We start from the raw sequence: 24,892 nt of genomic DNA, 5'->3' as shown, positions 1-24,892 counted from the left end.
TGCAGCAGTCTGTCGCACTTTAACCAATCGCTATTATAAACCACTACTTACACGGATTAGCTGTATAAAAAGGCTTTTACGTGCAAGACTCAACTGAACGGCGCTGCTGCCCGTTCCGACAGAAAGCGTTCTTGCGTTTAAAACCGCGAGAAGCAACACTGAGGAAATGAAGAACACCGAGTCTCCAGGCGCGTTTTTAAACGTTGTACTGCTACATCTTACAATCTGCTCAGGGTGACATCAGTTGGTAAAACTGAAGTTTATGATTACGGACATAAGAAGCATGTTGAGAGAGACGAAGAAAAAAAAACTGTCGATATCTGCGGTTTATGCGTTAAAACGTAACATATTTTGTGAGGTAGACAATAGGAAAAGTCCTGTAAAATATACAATGTGGCAGCACTACTTTTGGTGTGGACACAGCGGAGTAATCTCATATCGTAAAAAAAAATGTAGTTAAAGTCACCCAAGATAAATGGGCCGTTTCACCGTTTGTATCACTCCGAGGTCACGTACACACTAGCAAAGTAACAAGAGTGACAACCGCATTTAAATGCGAAATACAGTACCTGCTCCGGAAATGTAGATGACTGAAGTAGTGATAGGCCCACCTAAAACAATTTTTGACTTCTCGCAGCTGTAAAGAGACAATTTGACCTTTTTGGAAAATCGACTTTTGACCAAGTAACTAGAAATTAGCATGAAAGGCCATTTTCATCTTAGGCTATAAGAGAAAAAAAAAAAGCTTTGATAAATCAGAATTATGACAAAAAAAGGTCATAATAATGAGATAATTCACAATTATGTGATCAAAAGTCAAAAGTATGTCAGTAAAAATGATGACAAGATTATAAGAGGCCGTTACTTTTTTCAACTAAAAAGTGAAAACTTATGCGTTTTGGCCGTTCATTTGCACGACAACAGCGTTTTGAAATGCAAACCTGAAAATGCAAACTTTTGAAAATGTGTTTCAAAGTGGAAGTTTTTGAAAAAAATAGTGTTATTGTCTCTTTGTAAACAACAAAAACGTGAATTTGTGAAGACGGTGAATCATGCAGATTACATTTTCAGTCTATATGCATGTAGTTTCTTTACAACATCGCCAACTACTGGTCTGACATGAATAATGCAGCGTTTTTGATAATTCTCGTGGGTCCGTGTGAACCGGATGTTCAACACTATATTGTTTCACAATTCAAAAATGCAACAATATATATCGTGGATAGTTCACCCAAAATGAAAAAAATTCAAGTTTTCAGAGTTTTAGTTTGCAAGTACTACATTAAACTACTATATATAACCCTATGCTGTTAAATTTAATGTATAATAATGAAATGGGGGAATATTTCTTTAAAAAGTTATTTTAAATATATCTTGCTTATTTTCAGCTTCAGAATCATGTATATTTTTATTCTGGTGTCATATTGTCATGTGCATTGGGTTTCCAGCACCAAGTCCAAGCCTATTCATTTACACCCATAATTTAATACCAAATTTTGCATTTTAAGTGTTTTTTTTTTGTTAACCTTTTACCATATGTCTTGGGGTATGGCAATAATGATGGATCGTGATGAGTATCGAATCATGACATGAGGGTATCGTCACACCCCTAATGTCTGTACGCTAAAAACACAAAGGAAAGATTGTTCGGTTTTTAGTACTTTGTTGTCGTGTAAATTCATAATTGACAATTTTCAACTTAATTTATGTCCATTTCAATTTGTTATAATTTCATCTTTACATCATAATTATATCTTCTCAATATAGACTTTTCATATCAATTATTTGATATACCATAATTTAAGTTAATACATAATGACTTAGTATCGGTTTAAGAAAAAAAAAATGATGACGTAAATTTCTGAAATTATGACGTCATAACTGTGACGTGTCAAATTTTGTCAGTCGTGACTTTGATGTCAATTGTTTCATAAATTGATTCACCAAAGATTTTTTTTTCTTGTGTGGTGGAAATGTGCTACCATAAACGAGATGTTGCTTTCCAAAAATGATTAGCAAATAGTAATACAGGATGAAGAGAAGCAGCGTTTTGAAATTTAACCTGCTGCCTTTAAACAGCGCAATCTCACTGAACAATAAATGTAGTTTCCACAAGACAATATTAATAATTAGTGAATAAGTGAAGACACATACCTCAGTTTCTATGATTTTTCTTTAAGTTCTCAGACAGCTGTCAGTGCGCAAATTGATTGTGCATTAAGAAACGGAGTTACATTTTCTATAGACTAGAACAATTCAATCTAAAACAGTAATGGATTTAACAACAATGTCTAATGTTATTAATATAAAATTGTGTAATTTCTTTCTGACAGGTCTATTCGAATGGAGAATGTTTACATTTATTAAAAGAATTAAAAGAGCAGTTTCACGTCTATCCTTGCATTGTTCAACTGATCGAAGTTGCAGATTTGAGGAATTATTAGTATTTATTAGTGTATACACTCACCTAAAGGATTATTAGGAACCCCTGTTCAATATCTCAATGCAATTATCTAATCAACCAATCACATGGCAGTTGCTTCAATGCATTTAGGGGTGTGGTCCTGGTCAAGACAATCTCCTGAACTCCAAACTGAATGTCAGAATGGGATAGAAAGGTGATTTAAGCAATTTTGAGCGTGGCATGGTTGTTGGTGCCAGATGGGCCGGTCTGAGTATTTCACAATCTGCTCAGTTACTGGGATTTTCACGCACAACCATTTCTAGGGTTTACAAAGAATGGTGTGAAAAGGGAAAAACATCCAGTACGCGGCAGTCCTGTGGGCGAAAATGCCTTGTTGATGCTAGCGGTCAGAGGAGAATGGGCCGACTGATTCAAGCTGATAGAAGAGCAACTTTGACTGAAATAACCACTCGTTACAACCGAGGTATGCAGCAAAGCATTTGTGAAGCCACAACACGCACAACCTTGAGGCGGATGGGCTACAACAGCAGAAGACCCCACCAGGTACCACTCATCTCCACTACAAATTGGAAAAAGAGGCTACAATTTGCAAGAGCTCACCAAAATTGGACAGTTGAAGACTGGAAAAATGTTGCCTGGTCTGATGAGTCTCGATTTCTGTTGAGACATTCAGATGGTAGGGTCAGAATTTGGCGTAAACAGAATGAGAACATGGATCCATCATGCCTGGTTACCACTGTGCAGGCTGGTGGTGGTGGTGTAATGGTGAGAAATGTTTTCTTGGCACACTTTAGGCCCCTTAGTGCCAATTGGGCATCGTTTAAATGCCACGGCCTACCTGAGCATTGTTTCTGACCATTTCCATCCCTTTATGGTCACCATGTACCAATCCTCTGATGGCTACTTAAAATAAGATAATGCACCTTGTCACAAAGCTTGAATCATTTCAAATTGGTTTCTTGAACATGACAATGAGTTCACTGTACTAAAATGGCCCCCACAGTCACCAGATCTCAACCCAATAGAGCATCTTTGGGATGTGGTGGAACGGGAACTTTGTGCCCTGGATGTGCATCCCACAAATCTCCATCAACTGCAAGATGCTATCCTATCAATATGGGCCAACATTTCTAAAGAATGCTTTCAGCACCTTGTTGAATCAATGCCACGTAGAATTAAGGCAGTTCTGAAGGCGAAAGGGGGTCAAACACAGTATTAGTATGGTGTTCCTAATAATCCTTTAGGTGAGTGTATATATATTAGTATATACTTTTTAAAGTGTAATTAGTGCAGTAATCTAATTGCACTGTTGAAGATGTAATAAGTAACTAGTAATTACTTTTTTAAATTAACTTGCCTAACACTGTTAGCTAGAAACAAAAAATATAAACAGGCCAAATTTTACATTGACAATAAGGTTTTTTCTCTCCAATTGTATCGCATCCAACCCTGTGAAATGACCAATGCAGTGCGCACAGACATGGTGAATTGCAGAACAAGGGCTCTAAACTGCAGTTGCCCCATTCAGACACCAGGAGGCGCAGTGAAGCTAGTGTTGAGCACAGACTGCAATATATGCAGAAAAAAGTCAAACGGTTATTCTTCAACAGCACTTTTTTTTACAGTTACAATTAAACAGTGAAGACATAAATTAAAATGGTTAATTACACTTGCTACATGGTAAAAACAGACAGTTGGGTGCAATATGTAAATACTCGGGCACATAAATAGCCGGAAATGAGATTTCCGAGAACACGCAAGATGAAGTCATCAGAAGCAGTGTCTGTTGCACACAGTTTATTTAACAATATGGTATATAAGTACGAAACAAGATCTTAACCAGTTTATACAGCGATCTCAATCTTTTTTCCTTTTATTTACAGTATGTCATCAAGCTGCATGATTTACATTAAAGAATCGTTCACCTTCAATTCAAGTTTCATGAGGAGAAAAAAAAACAAGAGGTTGACTGAAGAACTCTTTGAACAAATCAGCAGTCAGACGAAGCTCCAGCCTCATACGCGAGGTGGAGGGGACATCATCGATGTTTCAGAGATCAAACGAGAAAACAGGAACATCTTCCTACATCTTAAGAGAGACAACTACTGAATCCAGGCCAATAAATAAACACATCTGGGCACCTTGAAAAATAAGAGCAACTTTCACAATTTGCTCGCGTGTTTGTGTTTGTGTGTGTGTGTGTGTGTGTGTGTGTGTGTGTAGTAGCCAAGCTCCTTTCTGTACAAATGAATACAGGTCCTCTGTACAAACTCCACAGTTTGGAGAGAAAAAGGCTGCGTGTCCTTTTCCAAACCTGGTAAATGTGAATACGTATAAGACAGGAATGAGGATTGATCCTGATTCCACGACAATTATCTTAGTCCCTAAACACGCGCACACACTCACAAAAAAAAAAGAAAGAATGCATTTCAGTTTGCAAACATACAAAAATGAAAGTCTTCAATAATAAAATCAAATATTTTGCCTTGAGAAATTCCATTTAAAAAGTCCATAAGCTCAAAATAACCCCCTCCCCGAAAAACAAAACAAAAAACAATTAAAAATGTAACTCCTTATAGACCAGGATTGAATTTTGTCCGGTCCGACATCCCGTCCTAGAAAAAAAAACGCCTTTGTGATTCTGCTCTTTAAACAGTAAATTCAATCCCTCCAATAAGGAAGAAAAAGCAGTCCATTGGTTGTGTAAACCTATTACAGTCTTATCATTTTGTCGTCTTTAATTTCTCGCGTACAAAACACACATTTTCTCTCCGCAAAAGAACGTCACAATGCTACAATCCCTCGACGAACTTTTCTAGCGTATCGCCCGTGGTGTCCATGCTCAAGTCATTGGAAAGCCCTCCACGGTTTGGCGTGTTCAGCTGCGGAAGCATTGCACTCTGTTCAGGTGTGCACAGGTGAGCCTGGTCCATGGGGCCTGGCATGGGGCCCGCCAGGCTCGGGTGTAGGGGCGAGGGCTGGGGCTGCATGCGAGGGGACGGGCTGGAATGTGGTGGCTGTTGGGAAGGGGGACGGGGCGATTGCACGGGGGCAGGCGACCTCACCTGGTTGCCCAACGCATTAGCCATGGCCTGTCCGGGCAGGTGGGCTCCCTGCGCCTGTCCTGCAAGCATGTGGGATTGGGGACTCATGGAAGCGGCCTGTGCCGGCGAGCCCATTTGCTGCTTCAGCAACTGTTGTTGTTGCTGCTGCTGCAGCAAGCGCTGTTGCAGCATATTCTGCTGGGCGTCCATACTCATGCCAGGCTGGCCCATCTGAGCCATGGGTTGCATTTGCCCTCCGCCGCCCTGCATGGCCATCTGCTGCATGCGGATTTGCGAGTAACTAGCTGCGCCTTGCGGCTGCGGGAATCTCCCTTGTCCTGAAGGGAGTGTTCCCTGTAGTTGCTGCTGCTGCTGCATCTGCCGAATTAGTTGCCGGCGGAACAGCTGCTGGTTCCCGTTGTGCGCAGCGTTCATCATTTGTCCCTGTGAACCGAGTGCCGCCATGGATTGGGTCGGGGCCGGCTGCGCCTGCTGGGAGGGCATGACGGGTCTCTGCACGGGGCCGGCCTGCATGGCCGCCATGTTCTGCATTCCCGGCTGCCCTGCGAGCATGGCCTGCGGGTTCTGCTGCTGCGGTTGGCTGGCTTGGTATTTCGCCGTGCGCTGTTTGATGAACGCAGCCATAAGATGCGGATTCGACTTGAGGATATTGAGGACCTGCTGCTGCTGCTGAGGGGAGCTTGGTGATTTTAACGTGCGCAGAAGGTCCTGCAGCGCTCCTGGAGCGATGCTGCTGGTCACACCTCTTTGCTGCATGCCTTGTTGCTGAGGGGCCTGCGGTTGCGCCTGCTGGGGAGGCATGACGGCCTGCATTTGCCTCGGCTGCTGCTGCTGTTGTTGCTGCTGCTGCTGCATCAAGGCGCGCTGCATCATTTGCGCCTGTTGGGGCGTCTGCGCAACCTGAGACTGCTGTGAGGCCATGGCCATTTGCTGCGGGGGCACTTGCTGCGTTGGAGGCGCCTGCGGATTCTGCATGGACCCTTGCATCCCAGGTGGCCACTGGCCAGGCTGCATGTTCTGAACCATCTGAGGACCACGAGGGCCCATCATCTGCATGGGACTCATCATGCGAGGTTGGTTCATCGGCATGCCGTTCATATTCATTCTATAGTCTTGCTGCTGCTGCTGTTGTTGTTGTTGCTGTTGTTGTTGTTGTTGCTGCTGCTGCTGCTTAACTTTGGTCATCATCTCTATTTGTTGCGCAACTTTCAAAGCCTGCTGCTGCGGAGAGGGCTGAGGCTGTTGTTGAGGAGGCATGGGCAGGGGAGACTGTTGCTGCTGCTGTTGAAGGGGCGAGGACTGCGGCCCTGGTTTACCCTGGGGTCCTGGTGTCGGTGGTTGGCTGGGGAAGCCTTGCACCATTCCAGCCACATTTGGATGCGTCTGTTGGGGCTGGTTGGCTAAAGACTGCGAGGTCTGAGGTGTGTTAGGCTGCTGCAGCTGCTGAGAGTTGGGCGTCCCCGGACCTCCTGAGGTAGTTGGGGAGGGTAGACTCGGAGGCATTCCTCGGCCCTGCATTAGTGCCATACGCCGCCGCATCATCTGTGCCTGCTGCAGTCGCTGCTGAATCTGCTGCTGTCGCAGCTTGTGCTTGATATTTAGACAAAAGGGCACGGGGCACTTGTTCTCCTGGCAGTGCTTGGCATGGTAGCAGCACAATGCGATGAGTTGCTTGCAAACAGGGCAGCCTCCATTGGTCTTGCGCTTGCAGCCCTTGGTATGCTGCACCACTCTCTTCATCTTCTGACAAGACGGCAGAGAACAGTTGGCGTTGCGGCACTGGCAGGCATGCACCAGCGACTGAATGCAGCGTTGGATGCTGAGGCGTCGACTCTCTTGTGGGCTCTTGTTGGCCTCGCCGCCCTGGTTGTTGCTGTCGTCGTCCAGGCCCAATCCCCACTTCACCATTTGGTGCTCATGGCCCTTGGAGTTGTAGCAGTTAATGCATAGATCAAAGTCCTGAAAGAAATCAGAAATAGAATTGGTATTGCTTTCTGGATAATCATAATATAGAATATTAATTCACTGCAGCACAACTGGAGCCGGTATACTGGCGTTATATTTATAGCTACAGGTAAAGTTGTCCTAGAGCAATGGTTCCCTCCTTGCGAGGTTCGAACATCCAACCTGCTAGTTTCCACCTCAGATCTAGATAAATTGCCAATACAATGGTATAATTTCTCATCTAGTTTTTACAAACTACCTGTTGAATATTAAACAATGGCAACAGTAACCCAAATGCTCTGTCAAAGCCACAAAGAGGAGACTGACCACGCAAACGGTGCAATGCCAGCGTGTCTCTACATGATGCTGGCATTCGTTGCAGGTGTACACAAATCGGTCTTGACCCTGATTGTGTAGCTCCACCAGCATGCACATACTGCTCCATTTGCAGCGGCGCAGGGAACTGAACTCCCAGTGCTTGTCCCTAGCCAGTGTCAGGAAGGCATCACGGCCGTCCATCAGGTCGCAGGTCAGCGGCGGGTCAGGGTCCATGATCGGAGGAAGGGTGTTGACCACTGGACCAGCATGGAGGTGGATAACGAAGAACACCTGGATTTCACAAAGTAAGAGAAGATCTGGTCAGCACTTGGCACATTACTAAATTTTGAGTGGAAGTAATGGTTTCTAATAAAAGTTTCTAGTAATTTAGGTAAAAAGTCTAGTCCCACCTCTTTGTGCTTCTCCATTGTTGCATATAGCTTCTGGGACAGATCATTAGCTACATTCGGCATCCCAGGCTTCTTTTTGTTGGCACGGCTCACGCTGCTCTTGTTTTTGTTGGTCTTTTTATTGTTCTTCTTTTTGCCGTTCTTGCTGTCAACTTGGGTTCCCTGCGGAAATGCAAGACATTTAGAAAAAATGGCTACAGACTACACTAAATACTCATTCACACCATTTGGCACTCTGACTAACCTCTACGGTCTCAGAGGAGGCTGTATTCTCCTCCTTCTTCCTTTCTTCCTCCTCCTGTTCCAGCTCCTTGATGCTTTCCTCCAGAACATTGGGCCAAAAATCACCTTCGAAATAGGGTAGCTCATTGGCACTTGTAAGCCGGTCCTCGGTGGCCTGCTTAAATATGTCCTGCATAACACAAGTGAGCCATTTTGTGAGTCCTATCTTTGACAATATGATGTTAACTCATTATGAATGAAACCTGACAGAGCGCAAATCCATTAAAATACTAATCCAACATCAGCATACCTTATAGTCATGAATGATTCTTTCTGCAAATGCTTTGTCCAGCATTTTGCGGTACCACTCCTGGAGTCTTTTAGGCTTGGGAATCTTCTGATCAGGAGGGTGACTGTGGAAGATGTAGTCATCGCCTTCACTAGGTGGGCAGGCCCAGATATGACCAGTCACATATCTGTAAGTGGGAAAATCAAATTCATTAGTGCATTAAATAAGCCATTCGTACGTGTTTTTTTTTTTCTTCATATTTAGAGTGAACTTTATTCATACATATACATATTTAGAGTGAAGGCTGAGATTGGAGAAAGCATGTATTGTAACACCAAAAAACCATTACACATATCTTTAAGGAAGCATGTTTAACTTAAGGTGGCACAACTTACCCAAGTTTCTTAACATACTCCAAATAGCCAATGAGGATTTCATGGTAAACTGCAGTTCTTAGCAACCGAGGCTTGAAGAAGTGAATACTGTCAAGATATGATATGTATACCCGCCTGGAAACAGGAGAAAAAGAAGACAATCAGTCAATTCTGACTGTTCAAGACACAATTCAGCATTGTTTTTTTTTGTTTTTTTTAAACAGATCAGTATTTGCATGATACCTGGTGTTAGGAAAGGGACATTCAGATCCATATTCCTGGACATGCATGCCAAAGAAACACACATCCACTCCATCAATCTCCTCAAATGCAAAAAGTGCTTTGGTTCTGTAGGGAAAGCTTTCGCACATCTCTCCCGAGTCAACAAACCTGCAGAGAAATTGTTTGATACAAAATTAGCTTCTTTCAATTCAGGTACATAGAAAACCATTCTTAGTCAGCATGAAATCAAAATCGAACCAATTTGTTTCTGCCTAAGTCAGTCAAATGCTGGATTCATATTCATTATCTGTGATGTTACCTGGATTTCATCCCAGGTTTGACCTCCACAGTCTTTTCAGAGCTGGCGACCACCCGCACGAACACCTCTCCAGCCTCGGGGTGATTCTGCCTTTTCAAGTACTTATTCACTCGGTCCTCGATGTATGATCCCAGCCTTGTGGTCTGTAACCCTGATCAGAAATACACAAGAGTTACTTCACTCTGCAACAGACAATGACAGAGAGGCAAGCAGGAATATACATTAAAAACACTCACTTTTAGCAGAGAACTTGTTTTCCTTTCTCGTTTTTCCTGACTTCTTCATGCAGTTGTCACAGATGAAACTGTTATAGGAGAAGAGACAAACAGGAGCTGTAGTGATCACGTCACATGACATACTAAACTTCAGGAGAACAGGCAGATAAAATGCTCACCCTGTTGGCCAGATGATGTCGTAATGCAGTGCACAGATTTGATGCATTTTCCGGCCACAGTCTTTACATTCAACAAAGCTGTTAATACAGAGAAGGTGTTAAAAACAATATTGACAAGCGTTTTAGAATAAGACCTAATTTGTAAATATTAGTTAATGCACTAACAATGGCAAATGCATTTTTACAGGCTTTATTCATTTTTGTTAACGTTAGTTTATAAAATGTTTATATTAGTTCAGTGTTAACTCATGTTAAATGTTCAAATGTATTAGAAAATGTTGACATTAACATTATGAAAGCTTAATGTAAAATGTTACCATTTCATGTGACTTTTCAGAATTAAAAGTACTAGGGGTGTGATGAGATACTTATCTCACGAGACGAGACGAGACACGAGATTGGGTTCACGAGAACGAGACGAGACAAGATTTTTTTCAGAAATCCTCAAAGACAAAATTCATGACTGGAAAAATTGCAGGTGCATTTTGAAATGTTTTAACATTTAACTAATGATCTTCTAATGCATGTCATTTTAGGTCTACTTAATGAGTATGAATTATCAAATGCATTGAAAGAAAACAATATGCAAGCATTGTAAGATTTTTACTAGGGATGGCCCGATACCATTTTTTTTCAAACCGATACGAGTATTTACATTTGTGTACTTGCCGATATCGAGTACCGATACCAATATTTCTACCGCAAAAGTAACTATAGGCTCCCAGAAAAGAAGACAGAAGACTATTTTAGAACACAGGTTAGAAGACTGTTTTTATTTTCTTCTCTGCTTGTTTTAACAAGTCTAAAAATAAATAATAATGAGTAAAATAATAAATGTATTAACACACAAACCACTGTTAATTTAACATAAAAACAAGCAGTTACTGCGTGCATGGTCTGACATGACTGAATGCGCCCAAAGTGCGCTCCCTTAATAGTCTAATTCCTAAAAAGCTGACAGTTCATCGCGATCTCACACATCTGTTATTATCAATGAAGCTGACTGCACAATGAATCTTTCATAATATCCACACTTTGTTTGTTATAATTAGAGGATTTGCCAGCATACAGAATTCAGCACTGAACAAAAAAGTTTTGAGCAGTGAGGGGAGTCTATCTTAAATGCTTCTGATTAGCCATTGCGTTCAAGAAATCAACACACATGTCTGTGATTGGCTACATCGCTCAACGCTGCAAACATGTTATGAATAGAAACTCTGGCCTGTAAATCGTTTCTATTTTGTTTTAGTTGTTCTTCTTGCTTTTCTGCAACAGATGAATGAAAATCTATTAGTTTTAATATGTTGTATTCATAGATATTTCTAGTTTGCGGGAGTCCCGCGAATCGTTTTATTCTCCCGGAACCCCTCACACACAGAGTGAGTGCATTACCACCCGCGCCCGCGCTCGGCCATCAGATCTAGTGCCGCGCCGCACTCTTTTGCGTTGGGAGTGCACGTCCCTATGCCTCAGTTCACCTCGACAAAGCACTCGCGGCGGCCAGTTTCGTTTCGCAAAATGTACGTGGTATCGGGGCGTGGTATCGGCGAATTTTTATGAGTACGAGTACATGAGGACAGTATCGACCCGATCCCCGATGCCAGTATCGGTATCGGGCCATCCCTAATTTTTACTGACTGGCTTTTCTCCTGTATGATTTCACATGAGTCTCTTCAGACCTAACTGTACATTTATGAGCTTTCAGAACTTCTGATTGAGGCTGTGTATGACTTCCTAACTGAATTTCCTTACACAAATTGAATATAGACATAAAAACAAAAATAAACAAGTTTTCTTAGTGTCTTAGTCTAGCAAAAAATAAGTGGAAGTGCAACCATAATCAAAGTACTGTAGCACACAGACTCTTTATATAATTGTTGTGAAATTGTGGTTTTATTTTGCACCGGCAGTTATGGGGTTAATGCTGTGAGTTTGGATTTTGGAAAAGGCTGGTAGAGAAACGAGGCTGGTGTGTTTGTCTTTACAGTTGTTCTTGTGTTCCTGCGTTCCGATCACAAGTTCAGAAACTGAGCCTACCTTGTCTGTTGTCAAGACGTTACAGTAGCTACTCTCTCAATATTCGAAGTGCAAACAAAGACCGTAGCCATTTAATTAGTCCAGAGATGGGTATTGGGTGACTATTGTATGTGCAGCCTAATTTGCGCACATCAGGGAGCTTGTGTTTTACTTTCACTTTGAAATTCGTGATCGCGCGTACTCTGTGTATAAGATGCAGCGGTGCTAAGCGCACATTCTACAAGATAAGACATTTATCAGACGTTAAGGCTCTATTGCGCAACGAATTTGGCGATTTCGCGAGACAGCTTTTCACACGACGGGAAATCGCCACATTTTAGTCTCGCGAGATCTCGTCACACCCCTAAAAAGTACAACTCACTACATAATGCACAATAAAATGCCTGCCATTTTTTAATTAATATGCAAATGGATGTGCAAAAATGACAATTTCTTGAATTTTTTTGAGAAATAACTAGTTATTTCTGGAAGTGGCATTCAAAAAGTCAATTATTTTATATTTTTTTTTGAATATTGTGATCTAATCAAAGAAAGACTGAAGACATCATAGTTGATTGTGCTTCTGATTCATGTCACTTTATTTGCATACAATATGCATAAAAATATATATTGTTGCTATACTAGTATGCAAAAGTGCAGTCTAAAATACACACAAAAAGTATTAAAATGATGAGACTTACGGCTCAGAGTCCAACATGTCATTTTTCTTCTTCTCAAACTGCTCCTTTGATATCATACTGCAGAGACACGTAGAAGATACATTCCACATCGCATCTTTATAGGTGTACAACTCATTCTTTAGGAGTATTTGTGCGATTTAATAGAAGCAAAACCTCAAAGCTTTCTGGGCGACAGAAGATACATACGTCTGCGGCTGCGCGGGGTCGTCTCCCAGGGTGACACTGTCGCCCTGGATCTCGTTGAAGCACTTCTCGCAGAAGTGATACCTGTCGGCAACAAGGCCATATTTGGGTGAACTGGAGCCAGCACACAAGAGCACAGGTAAACCGGCACACGGAGAGCAGCACAGCACAAGAGTGCAGAATGTGGGGTCGGGCAGAGATACAACACACAGCAGACAAGCCGAGGCAGAGCACAGGTTAGCAATCCAACTCACAAATGAGCGTTAAATCAAAAAATGATGGATAGCAACAGGATGGTCCGTCTTTTCATGCACCAGAGAGAAACTGCATGCATTTTCTGATTGACCACTGGATCTTAACAACAAATTATACGCACTAAACAAACAAACATGATGAAGGATGAGAAACGTGGGAAAGTGATGCACTAGAGCATTTCCAGGTTTTCTATTTATCAAAATTATGACAATTAAAAAACTTTTCAGGATTTACACATATCCTAGTGGGTCTGCTGGGTGAAGCAGCCTTGTAAGCAAAGCTTGTAACCCGAAAGATTCAAATCCAACAAGGACTGACCAAAGTATTACCACTGCACCCTTGAGCAAGACGCTTAACCTTTGAACTTGCTTTTATGACTCTGTTTATAAGGTGCACACAACACGGAGTCAATTGAGCACTAAACATCTCAAGCCTGATCTCAGTGCATCACGGTCCCATTTGGAAACTTGTTCATCGCCACCTCATTTCTCACGCCATTGGTTACCTGTTTTGGTAGCTGTAATATGTGCCATCTCTGGAGATAGTGCAGAGCTGTTTGCCATAGCAGCAAAGAGTCTGAGGTGAAAACTCGTACTGTGGAGACAGAAAAGACAATTCTGTTAAGTGCAACCATGGTCATATTTTAGCATTATTTATAATTATTTTAAATGAGCATTTTTAATATATTTTCTATTGTCGTTAATTTTAGTTTCATTGAATACTTCGGTAACCCTTTACAATAAGGTCTCATTTGATAACATTAGTTAATGAATTTGCTAACATGATCAAAAAACAAGTAATGTGTGTTTTACAGAATGTATTAATCTTTGTTACTGTTAGTTAATAAAACAATACTGATCATTTGTTTGTTCACAGTGCATTGTTACAGATAACTTTATTTAAAAAATGTATTCAATGTTAAAATTAGCTTTAAAGATGTACTGTAGAAGTACTGTTCATTGTTAGTTCAATAATGTAGTTAGCTAATGTTAACAAATGTAATATAAGTACTTATTTTTAGTAATATAAGTACTTAAACCAAAATTAGAGGTTTTGCCTTGGCAATTAAATAAGTTTTTTATCTAATACTTTATCCCCCAGTTACACAGACAAGGCTTAAGTCTAGTCCTAGACTAAAATACATGTTTGAACTGTTTTAACGGAAAGTAACTTGCACTGATATCTCTTAAAATATGTAACTTGCAAGTGTAATAAATGAAGCGAGTTATAAGTGAAGTTTAAAGTCCCTCTAAAGTCAAAATTAAGTATGTGTTCTGAGTTTGTCACACCACAGAAAAATGTGTTATTAGCCACCCAGCCAAATTTAAATGATAAAAAAGCCGCCAAGTGCATAAAATAAGCTATCAAAATCTTGAAAAAATTAGCAGTAGTCTCGGCTCTCAAACGCTGGGGGCGTGTCCGCTATCTGGGCTGAAACCACGCCCACTCCCGGGAAAGCTGCCATCGCCACACTCAACTGTCACCGCTACAGCTGGAATGGACGCTCGCACGGTTGGCACGCACTGCCGATGATGGCACCAGTTGTCGGTGCGACGGGAGGATGAAGGCAGAGGCGGGAGATAGTCGGTTCGGCCCCATTCACCAGTAACAGCGGATTATCAGTGAATCCCAGATGTCTCCGACGAAAGTTTATAAAACTATCCCGTGTAAAATTATCACTACAGAGGCAGGTTTTGGCGGTGATCCTCAGCTCTCCATCAAGGTGCTCTTCACAAAATTAATCCACCTCTTCTTGATGTGATCGTTTTACGGAAATTTAAATAAGGACACCGATTGTTTTGTACGTGATCACATCCAGGTAGTACGTCTTTCCGTAACGAAGGCATAGCTGAATGTACTACAGGTCCTTCTCAAAAAATTAGCATATTGTGATAAAGTTCATTATTTTCCTTAATGTAATGATAAAAATTAAACTTTTATATATTTTAGATTCATTGCACACCAACTGAAATATTTCAGGTCTTTTATTGTTTTAATACTGATGATTTTGGCATACAGCTCATGAAAACCCAAAATTCCCATCTCAAAAAATTAGCATATCATAAAAAGGTTCTCTAAACGAGCTAATAACCTAATCATCTGAATCAATTAATTAACTTTAAACACCTGCAAAAGATTCCTGAGGCTTTTAAAAACTCCCAGCCTGTTTCATTACTCAAAACCGCAATCATGGGTAAGACTGCCGACCTGACTGCTGTCCAGAAGGCCATCATTGACACCCTCAAGCAAGAGGGTAACAAACAGAAAGAAATTTCTGAACAAATAGGCTGTTCCCAGAGTGCTGTATCAAGGCACCTCAGTGGGAAGTCTGTGGGAAGGAAAAAGTGTGGCAAAAAACGCTGCACAACGAGAAGAGGTGACCGGACCCTGAGGAAGATTGTGGAGAAGGACCGATTCCAGACCTTGGGGGACCTGCGGAAGCAGTGGACTGAGTCTGGTGTAGAAACATCCAGAGCCACCGTGCACACTCGTGTGCAGGAAATGGGCTACAGGTGCCGCATTCCCCAGGTCAAGCCACTTTTGAACCAGAAACAGCGGCAGAAGCGCCTGACCTGGGCTACAGAGAAGCAGCACTGGATTGTTGCTCAGTGGTCCAAAGTACTTTTTTCGGATGAAAGCAAATTTTGCATGTTATTCGGAAATCAAGGTGCCAGAGTCTGGAGGAAGACTGGGGAGAAGGAAATGCCAAAATGCCTGAAGTCCAGTGTCAAGTACCCACAGTCAGTGATGGTCTGGGGTGCCATGTCAGCTGCTGGTGTTGGTCCACTGTGTTTTATCAAGGGCAGGGTCAATGTAGCCAGCTATCAGGAGATTTTGGAGCACTTCATGCTTCCATCTGCTGAAAAGCTTTATGGAGATGAAGATTTCATTTTTCAGCACGACCTGGCACCTGCTCACAGTGCCAAAACCACTGGTAAATGCAGGGGCGTAATTTGTGGGGGGGATGGGGGGGATATAACCCCCCCAATATTTAAATCTATGCATTACAACCCCCCCCCATTATTTATACCATGATCACAATATCAGGAGGCATACCCAAACTTCAACCCCCCCAATGTTCAAACCAAATCTACGCCCTTGGGTAAATGGTTTACTGACCATGGTATTACTGTGCTCAATTGGCCTGCCAACTCTCCTGACCTGAACCCCATAGAGAATCTGTGGGATATTGTGAAGAGAAAGTTGAGAGACGCAAGACCCAACAATCTGGATGAGCTTAAGGCCGCTATCGAAGCATCCTGGGCCTCCATAACACCTCAGCAGTGCCACAGGCTGATTGCCTCCATGCCACGCCGCATTGAAGCAGTCATTTCTGCAAAAGGATTCCCGACCAAGTATTGAGTGCATAACTGAACATAATTATTTGAAGGTTGACTTTTTTTGTATTAAAAAAACACTTATTTTATTGGTCGGATGAAATATGCTAATTTTTTGAGATGGGAATTTGGGGTTTTCATGACCTGTATGCCAAAATCATCAGTATTAAAACAATAAAAGACCTGAAATACTTCAGTTGGTGTGCAATGAATCTAAAATATATGGAAGTTTAATTTTTATCATTACATTATGGAAAATAATGAACTATCACAATATGCTAATTTTTTGAGAAGGACCTGTATATTTATATTGTTAGGGGATGGGCCAGCCTCAAGTAGGGGTGTGTCCAGGAGCTCAGGGGCTCCAGTGCGTCATCAAGTAGGGGCGTGTCCAGGAGCTCAGGGGCTCCAGTGTGTCATCAAGTAGGGGCGTGTCCAGGAGCTCAGGGGCTCCAGTGTGTCATCAAGTAGGGGCGTGTCCAGGAGCTCAGGGGCTCCAGTGTGTCATCAAGTAGGGGCGTGTCCAGGAGCTCCAGTGCGTCATCAAGTAGGGGCGTGTCCAGGAGCTCAGGGGCTCCAGTGTGTCATCAAGTAGGGGCGTGTCCAGGAGCTCAGGGGCTCCAGTGTGTCATCAAGTAGGGGCGTGTCCAGGGAGCTCAGGGGCTCCAGTGTGTCATCAAGTAGGGGCGTGTCCAGGAGCTCAGGGGCTCCAGTGTGTCATCAAGTAGGGGCGTGTCCAGGAGCTCAGGGGCTCCAGTGCGTCATCAAGTAGGGGCGTGTCCAGGAGCTCAGGGGCTCCAGTGTGTCATCAAGTAGGGGCGTGTCCAGGAGCTCAGGGGCTCCAGTGTGTCATCAAGTAGGGGCGTGTCCAGGAGCTCAGGGGCTCCAGCGTGTCATCAAGTAGTGTCGTGTCCAGGAGCTCAGGGGCTCCAGTGTGTCATCAAGTAGGGGCGTGTCCAGGAGCTCAGGCACTCCAGTGTGTCCGAGCCCTTGTTTTAGCAACGCCCAAAAAATCCGGAACACAGCAATGGTGAAAAACTGTTCAACGGTCTAACTCCACTATTCAGTACTTCACAGTTCAGTCTTTGTAATATGTTTTAGCAATGAACAGTGAATAGTGTCCTGGTCCTGGTCCTTCTTGTACACAATGCAGAGAAAGAGAAACGTAACAGCGGTCAGCTGCAGACCGGTTACACGTTTCATTTTTATTTCGGTCCTCCAAGACAGTTTCCGTCACATCTGTGACATTGACCAATAGGAGCACAGAAGCTCTTCTGTACACAGCTTCCAAACATGTGAAACGAAAGAGATGATGGTATTGGTGCTGCTAGAAGTTACTTTGCAATTTTGGAAAGTGCTTAACTGAGGGAGGCGTTTCAGGACTCAAACTGAATCGCAGCACTCAAACTGAGCTTGACGACAGTCTGACAGTTGTAAATCTTCTAGTAGCGGTGCCAAGGGGCGTGTCCAGGAGCTACAATGGCGGCTGCTACAATGGCGGCTCCCGCGAAGCTTCAGTTTCTGGCTGATGGATTACCCCCTTGGTTTACGCTCTTGTTTTCGGAAGTCAGTCGCTATTTTCACCTTCTCGATGACATCACGCACGTTGTTAAAGACGGCAAGCAATGATTGGTCGGGAAGCAACGTGTAGTCTGACATGTTTCTTGTCCACGACACCTCAAGAGTTTAGGAGTCAAAAAGGAATAATCTGACACAGTGACTATCGTAACACACAAAAACATTGTGTAGACTGACCCCGGCATTAGTAAATGTAAGTTAATGCATTAACTAACAATGATCAAGTTTAATAGATACTGTAAGAAATGGTTTGATTAAGGCTAGAAAATAAAAAGACAACTATTTATTGTTAGTTCATTTTAGCTCAGTTATATTAACCCTCTGGGGTCCTATGTGTTTTTGGGGTCCTGGAGGTGTTCTGACATGCTCTAACATTTGTGCTTTTTTCAGTTATTTATAAACATGTTAATGGCAAAGGTGTAAATTCACTCTATATAGCACAAACAGGGCTACCATAATATGTTAGCAAGATGTATGTACATGTTTGTATTTTTGAGAGAATATTGTTTATGCATGGTTATTGAAAAAACTAAAACTTAAAGTCTCTGAAATAAGGCCACATAAACACATAAACACATACTAAATATGTGTCCACAAGACTTTTGACTAATGGATGTTCTCGCCTAGGATTTTTGCTTCAAAATGATCTGAAAATCATCCTTCCAAATCATTCACATAAAACAATACATTGATTTAAATTTAGTAAAACACTTTTTGTTTGGAAAGGCAATATGCGAAATGGGCGTGACTCATGTATAATGGTCTGATTCACACCTGTGAAGACAAAAGACCTGCTTAATGAGCCTGCATAATGAGCTTTTCACAGGTGTGTCACTGAGCCACAAGAAAGAATACAAGGACACAAGAAAAGAAATATGTATATATACTACAAAATTGGTTCACAGTTGGAAACATCTATAAAAAAAATAGTATTTTTCCACTTGTATTTTTGCTTGCAAATTGTATAATATCCAAGGTGAACATTTCTAGTAATTGTGTAGTTAATTCTCATACTGTATTTTCAGAAAGTTTTGGATATGTATCCTCTCCCCAAATTTGTCACTAATAAAACACAATACAAATAATTTGAAGAGAAGGCTTATATTGACCTTTTAAGATTTTGTTTACATCTACCTTGTAAATATATTATTTGCTATTTTATTAAAAAGGTTACAATTACAGCAACAATTAAAATAACAATATTTCAAGTGTAATATTTCTTTGTAAAAACTAAAGTATACATTTTATCATACATATTTCAAAGTTAAGGATTCATTAGTTTGAATAAAGCCTACATTGGAACAAACACTATAATAGCATCCTAGTTGATGACTTTATTTTTGACAAAACAAACATAGCCTAATATATTTAACATTTGAGCAGAAATTGGTGAACAAAAGCTTATTCAATGTGGCAGTAGTCTATAGTTTAGGCTACAGTAAACAGTTAATAATCTATCCAAAAACTAGTCAACGAAATGTTGTCTTTCATATTTCTTCTGTAACATAGGCATATCGTTTGTTGTTTTTATGATAGCCTATATTAGGGCATATAAATATTAATTTGCAGTTTAATACGTTGCTAATACAAAGACATTTTAACGTTATTTCAACATATTTCAGTCGATTTTCACTCATCTCAGTATAGCAATAGGGTTTGGTAAAAACTGTTCAGTTCTTCATTCACACACAGACGCGATTCATATTTAAACAGTCTTTTTGCAGTTTACATACACTATGATATCGCAATTAGAACACTAATAAAAAAAACGTACTTCTCATATGGATATTTCATATTTCTTTGTAAAAACTAAAGTATACATTTTATCATACATATTTCAAAGTTAAGGATTCATTAGTTTGAATAAAGCCTACATTGGAACAAAGACTATAATAGCATCCTAGTTGATGACTTTATTTTTGACAAAAAAAACATAGCCTAATATATAACATTTGAGCAGAAATTGGTGAACAAAAGCTTATTCAATGTGGCAGTAGTCTAGTTTACAGTAAACCGTTAATAATCTATCCAAAACTAGTCGACGAAATGTTGTCTTTCATATTTCGTCTGTAACATAGGCATGTCGTTTTTTGTTTTTATGAGCCTATATTAGGGCATACATATTAATTTGCAGTTTAATACGTTGCTAATACAAAGAGATTTTAACGTTATTTCAACATATTTCAGTCGATTTTCACTCATCTCAGTATAGCAATAGGGTTTGGTAAAAACTGTTCAGTTCATTCATTCGCACACAGACGCGATTCATATTTAAACAGTCTTTTTGCGGTTTACATACACTATGATATCGCGATTAGAACAATAATAAAAAAAAAACTTATCAGATGGATCCGTTGCTCCTCGAAATGAAAAAAAAAAACAGTACATGTTCTGAGGTAAATGTCCCAGGATTATTCCTCACACAGCCTCGCAAGAATAAATAGGCTACATTAATCTGATGATTACATTTGTTGTGTTATCGCGTTTATGAGGGGCGTTGACACTTTGCATGTGTTGCTTCAGATCATTTGCGTCTGAATACCGCGCGCTCTCCGTGGGCGTGTCAGATTAGCAGAATAATGAGCTAAGAGAACGATAATGAGATCGGCTGACACCTCTCTCTTTTTTAATAGATTACATAAACAGAGAATATTTATTTTAGTTTTGAATTAGATATTTTAAAAGTACAAACTTAAATGATAATAAAGATATATTGCTCGTGCTTGTGTGAATAGTATTCGCTGAGCTTTGTTTACGTTTAGAGACGTGCACCAGAAAAATTTTTAACGGAGACAGAGAGGCAGAAAGCACACCCTGTTTATTTTCTTCATTTTACAAAACCACACGGTTTTGATGTTAATGTGAGTGTACACAAAAAAAAGAAGACCCTCTATAGTTTATAATCATGTGTTGATTTTATTTATATGACCAAAAATGACGGAGTATTTTAAGTCTATGTTGCTGCTATGTGGAAAAAAAACAGCAAAACGCGCCGGCGCGTTTCTCGACCCCAGAGAGTTAATATTAACAGATACAATATTTGATTTTAATGTATTAATAAATGTTAACAAATGGAAACTTGTTGTAAAGTGTTATCATTATAGTTAACAATAACAACATGACTGCACTCGGAACGACTGAGATGCTCTCAGCTTCGTTTCAGAGGAGTTTGAGTTTGTTTGGACTGTTCACCTATAAGCAAACAACTCTTTCCTGAGTTCTCACCTTGCGCCCGCAGCAGTAACCCAGACCCTGCATGACAGGGTCAATCTCCTGCTCGAACACCTCGGCCAGCTTCGAGCAGTACTTGTACACTCGAGATGTTTTGCGGTTGTAGAGCCAGGCGTTGTTGAACATCAGCCAGATGTCGTCAACATACTGCCAGGGTTCCTGGTACTGCCCGGTGTCCAGCTTCCTCTTGATGGTGGAAAGGTCAATTGGGTTCTTTACAATGTCAAAGTAGTCCTGAAGAAACAAGATGAAATACATGGTGATTATCTAATACTTTTAGATCTTTTCGATTACGAAAAGATTACATCAGCCCAATAATAGGTGTATGGGATTTACCGGGATGCCCAGTAGATTTGGGTCCACCGGCTGGCGGAAGGGCAAGGACTCCGGGTCTTGACGATACAGCGCTTCTAAGGTAGGCATCAATGCCTGTCTGAGCTCCTCTGGTTTGAAAACTGTATCAAATCATCAAGATTGAATCAAATTACAGATATTACTGAATGTAGTTACAATTTTTTGTTTACAGTTTACAGTTTTTCCCAAAGGAAAATGTTTTACTTTTCTTGCGTGACTGGGCGGATTGACTGGATGGTGCGTTATTGGTGCTGGACACGTCCTCCTCTTTTTGTTCGGTCTTAGTCTCTGGTTTCTTCTCCTCCGACTCCATCGGTTCCTGTTTGGGTTCTACAGTCTCTGGCTGCTCCTTTACTTGTAGAGGTTTGACATCTTCATCCTTATGAACAACATGAATTACATTACTAAAGATTGTTTCATTAGACAAGGAAAGATCGTGGAACTAGAGAACTGAAGAGCGTCAAGAGATGTTTTTTTAATAGCGTCTCTGATTTGAACTTCTCTAACAAAAATTGTATTTGAGTTAGCAAGATGAATCAGTTTAAACTTTCAACAGATACATTTAATAATACAAAGTCAATTTAACATTGAGAGACAGTGAATATCTATAAAAGGATGAAAAATCTTGCCAAGACCTATGGTACCATTCAAAATTTGGGTCAGTAAAATATTTCTGAGTATTTTTGATAAAAGGCTCTTTTGCTCACCAAGGCTACATTTATTTGATCAAAAATTCAGTAATAAAAAGGTACATTAAAATAACTGTTTTCTATTGTAATATACTTTAAAATTGGAATTTTCAGCATCATTACTCCAGTCTTCAGTGTCACATGATCCTTCAGAAATCATTCTAATATGATGATTTGATGCTTAAGAAACATTAATCTTTATAAGAATTATTATTGATATTATACATTTCTAACTATCATCAATACTGAAAACGGTTGTTTTTCAAGATTTTTTGCTATATATAGTTAAAAAAAAAAAGCTTTTATTTGAAATAGAAATATTTTGCCACTTTGGTCAAGTTAATGCATCCTTGCTGAATAAAAGTACCAATATCTTTAAAAAAAAAAAGATATATTAAAAAAATTCTTACCAAACCCAGACTTTTGACCGGTAATACTCAAGAAATAAAGTCAAGAACTGCGGAACCATTTTTAAGATTAATTTCAGTAATATCACACCTCCATCTTGATATCAGGCTGCTTTTTCCCAGATTCAAACCCCTGCTCGTCATCTTGATGCTCAATTTTGGGCTCAACAGCAGGGTAGTCAGGTAAAGCTTGCTGGGAGTGGGTCTCAGCCACAGACGCAGGCGTGGGAACTCTATTATCAACGCTAGCGGCCATTTGAGAGAGCTAATGGACAGACAAACGAGGAATGACATGAGTTAAGGGTGTCATCGCATACAACTGCAAACGAGGCTGTGTTTTCGATCCTCACCGGAGTGCTGGGCTGCTGGGCTTGCACAGAGGTGGGCTGCTGCATCTGCAGGGGGGGCTCAGGCTGGGACTGCAGGGGCGTGTGCGGCTGGGAGGGGGCAGGAGAGGAGCCCAGGACTGAGGGAGGGCGGGGCAAGCCGCTGGGGATGTGGGTGGGCGTGACGTGGCCTCCAGCGGAGGCCGGCGTGGAAGGCTGGGTCTGGAGCGGCTGAAGGCTAGCAGCTGCTGATGGGGTGGAGGGTGGAGGAGGGGTGGAGCACAGGGCGGACGGGGGGCCGAGAGAGCCCACAGCATTCAGGGTCAGGTTAGCGTTCTGTTGCTGCTGCAGAGGAGAGATGGAGGGCATAGCGACTCAGATGATATAGCAAATCAAACTACATTTGCCGCCATTTACAATAGACTGCGACAGCCGGTTCTGGAAGTAAATTACATTCATTTTTAACCATCACTTATAAAGTATTTTAACTTTTTGTCCAATTGTTAAATACTTTTTTGGTTCAAATAAACATTTGTATTGTTGTGATTCAGCTCTTAGCTGGTTCGCTTGGTTCATCGCTAAAAACAGATTTTTAAAAATCGCTGAGGAAAAATGAATGGGAAAAATACTTCCGTAACTAACACAGCTGAAAAAGTGGGTGGGCACTATTTCACTCATCATATGAAAGGAAGTGTTTGTGGTGGTGAAATGTCTCACTTGAATGCAATAGTAACACCACAAACAACGAAACTCCAATGGAAAATGGACATTTCTGACTCCTCACCTGTGGGACAGACTGACCCGACTGCTGGGTAAGGTTTACATTCACATTCATGCCCCCGGCTGATGATGGGAAGGGCGCCTGATTCATGAACTGGTTCTGGTTGGGCGGCTGGCCCACCATATTGTTAGCATGGCCTGCCATCATGGATGGTGCTTGCTGCATCCTGGAGGGAGACATACCCATCTGCAAAAGCATTAAGAGAAGTTAGAATTGGGCCACAGAAGTATATTACTGCCATTCTTTCTTTATTAGGTGAAATAGGATTGTTTTAATTTCCTAGTGAGCAGTCTATATAAATGCAAATCTAAGATGACAAACCACTCGAGAACAAAAAAAGTTGTCTAGAAATAAACTTGAAAATATGAATGTATGAATAAAAAGATATTATTTATGCATTATACATTTTATACTCTGTGTGCAGCAGCGACCAGCCTTGGTTCCAGAAGTATTTATCCTCATAAAGTTTTCTGAATATTTACAAGCCTATGAACCGAACCAACCAGCTTTGAGGTGAATCGCAACATTACAAACATTGGTTTGAGGCCAAAAAGTATTTATCATTATTAATGATCATTATTATCATTCGCAGTGGGATATGGGAGTGGATGGACACAAGAGAAATCTTTTGGTGCAATTTGCTCTAAAAAAAGAAGAAAAAAAAGACCTTTTTTTTTTAAGAATCATGGGTAATGTACGAAACACCAGGTTAACACCAGGGAATAGTATTAACCAAGATTTATATATGTTTAAAGGGCCACTCCACCCATTTGCATTAAGAGGTCCATTGTTAGACAACCAGTCATACTATTGAATGGTCGTGCAACATTCTTTCATTTTCCCCTGAGACGAGAGAAATCTACTATTTACCTTTTTCACTTCCTCCTACAATGACGCAAAAATCGTCATTTGACGTCATTGTAGGAGGAAGTGTAAAAGGGGGGATTTCTGTATAGACTACAAGCACAAATTCCCACCCTTTCAAACCCGCCCATAGGGGGTTGTGCCTAATGCGCTAACAGAGCTATCACAGATCAGTGGGTGGGACTTC

At 41.1% G+C, this 24,892-nt stretch overlaps 1 protein-coding gene across 12 annotated transcripts in view; it reads right to left on the bottom strand.

Annotated features, from left to right (window-relative positions):
- Positions 1–4,207: 4,207 nt before the first annotated feature.
- Positions 4,208–24,892, bottom strand: part of crebbpb (CREB binding lysine acetyltransferase b) — an 88,429-nt gene continuing 67,744 nt past the window's right edge. For 2 of the 12 annotated variants that reach the window (XM_077213729.1, XM_077213724.1), the window contains 19 exons: positions 23,845–24,027; positions 23,085–23,405; positions 22,826–22,999; positions 21,843–22,017; positions 21,621–21,739; positions 21,279–21,518; positions 13,643–13,731; positions 12,853–12,966; positions 12,700–12,756; positions 9,983–10,060; positions 9,825–9,892; positions 9,589–9,739; positions 9,291–9,437; positions 9,069–9,182; positions 8,695–8,860; positions 8,407–8,574; positions 8,163–8,324; positions 7,762–8,043; positions 4,208–7,449 (listed from right to left, as the gene is read on the bottom strand). In XM_077213729.1, coding sequence (XP_077069844.1) covers positions 5,218–7,449; positions 7,762–8,043; positions 8,163–8,324; positions 8,407–8,574; positions 8,695–8,860; positions 9,069–9,182; positions 9,291–9,437; positions 9,589–9,739; positions 9,825–9,892; positions 9,983–10,060; positions 12,700–12,756; positions 12,853–12,966; positions 13,643–13,731; positions 21,279–21,518; positions 21,621–21,739; positions 21,843–22,017; positions 22,826–22,999; positions 23,085–23,405; positions 23,845–24,027 — 5,040 coding nt within the window. In that variant the 3' untranslated portion in view covers positions 4,208–5,217. Of the gene's footprint in view, positions 7,450–7,761; positions 8,044–8,162; positions 8,325–8,406; positions 8,575–8,694; positions 8,861–9,068; positions 9,183–9,290; positions 9,438–9,588; positions 9,740–9,824; positions 9,893–9,982; positions 10,061–12,699; positions 12,757–12,852; positions 12,997–13,642; positions 13,732–21,278; positions 21,519–21,620; positions 21,740–21,842; positions 22,018–22,825; positions 23,000–23,084; positions 23,406–23,844; positions 24,028–24,892 lie in introns of all 12 variants that reach the window. The other 10 variants (XM_077213722.1, XM_077213728.1, XM_077213725.1 and 7 more) reach the window with 6 other exon arrangements.

This window comes from Siphateles boraxobius, unplaced genomic scaffold (genome assembly GCF_051911475.1).
Source record: "Siphateles boraxobius isolate OS27281-9 unplaced genomic scaffold, OSU_SipBor_1 66, whole genome shotgun sequence".
Taxonomy (NCBI): Eukaryota; Metazoa; Chordata; class Actinopteri; order Cypriniformes; family Leuciscidae; genus Siphateles; species Siphateles boraxobius.
The sequence above is the reverse complement of the archived record's forward strand: the minus strand, read 5'-3'. Positions and strand labels throughout refer to the sequence as shown.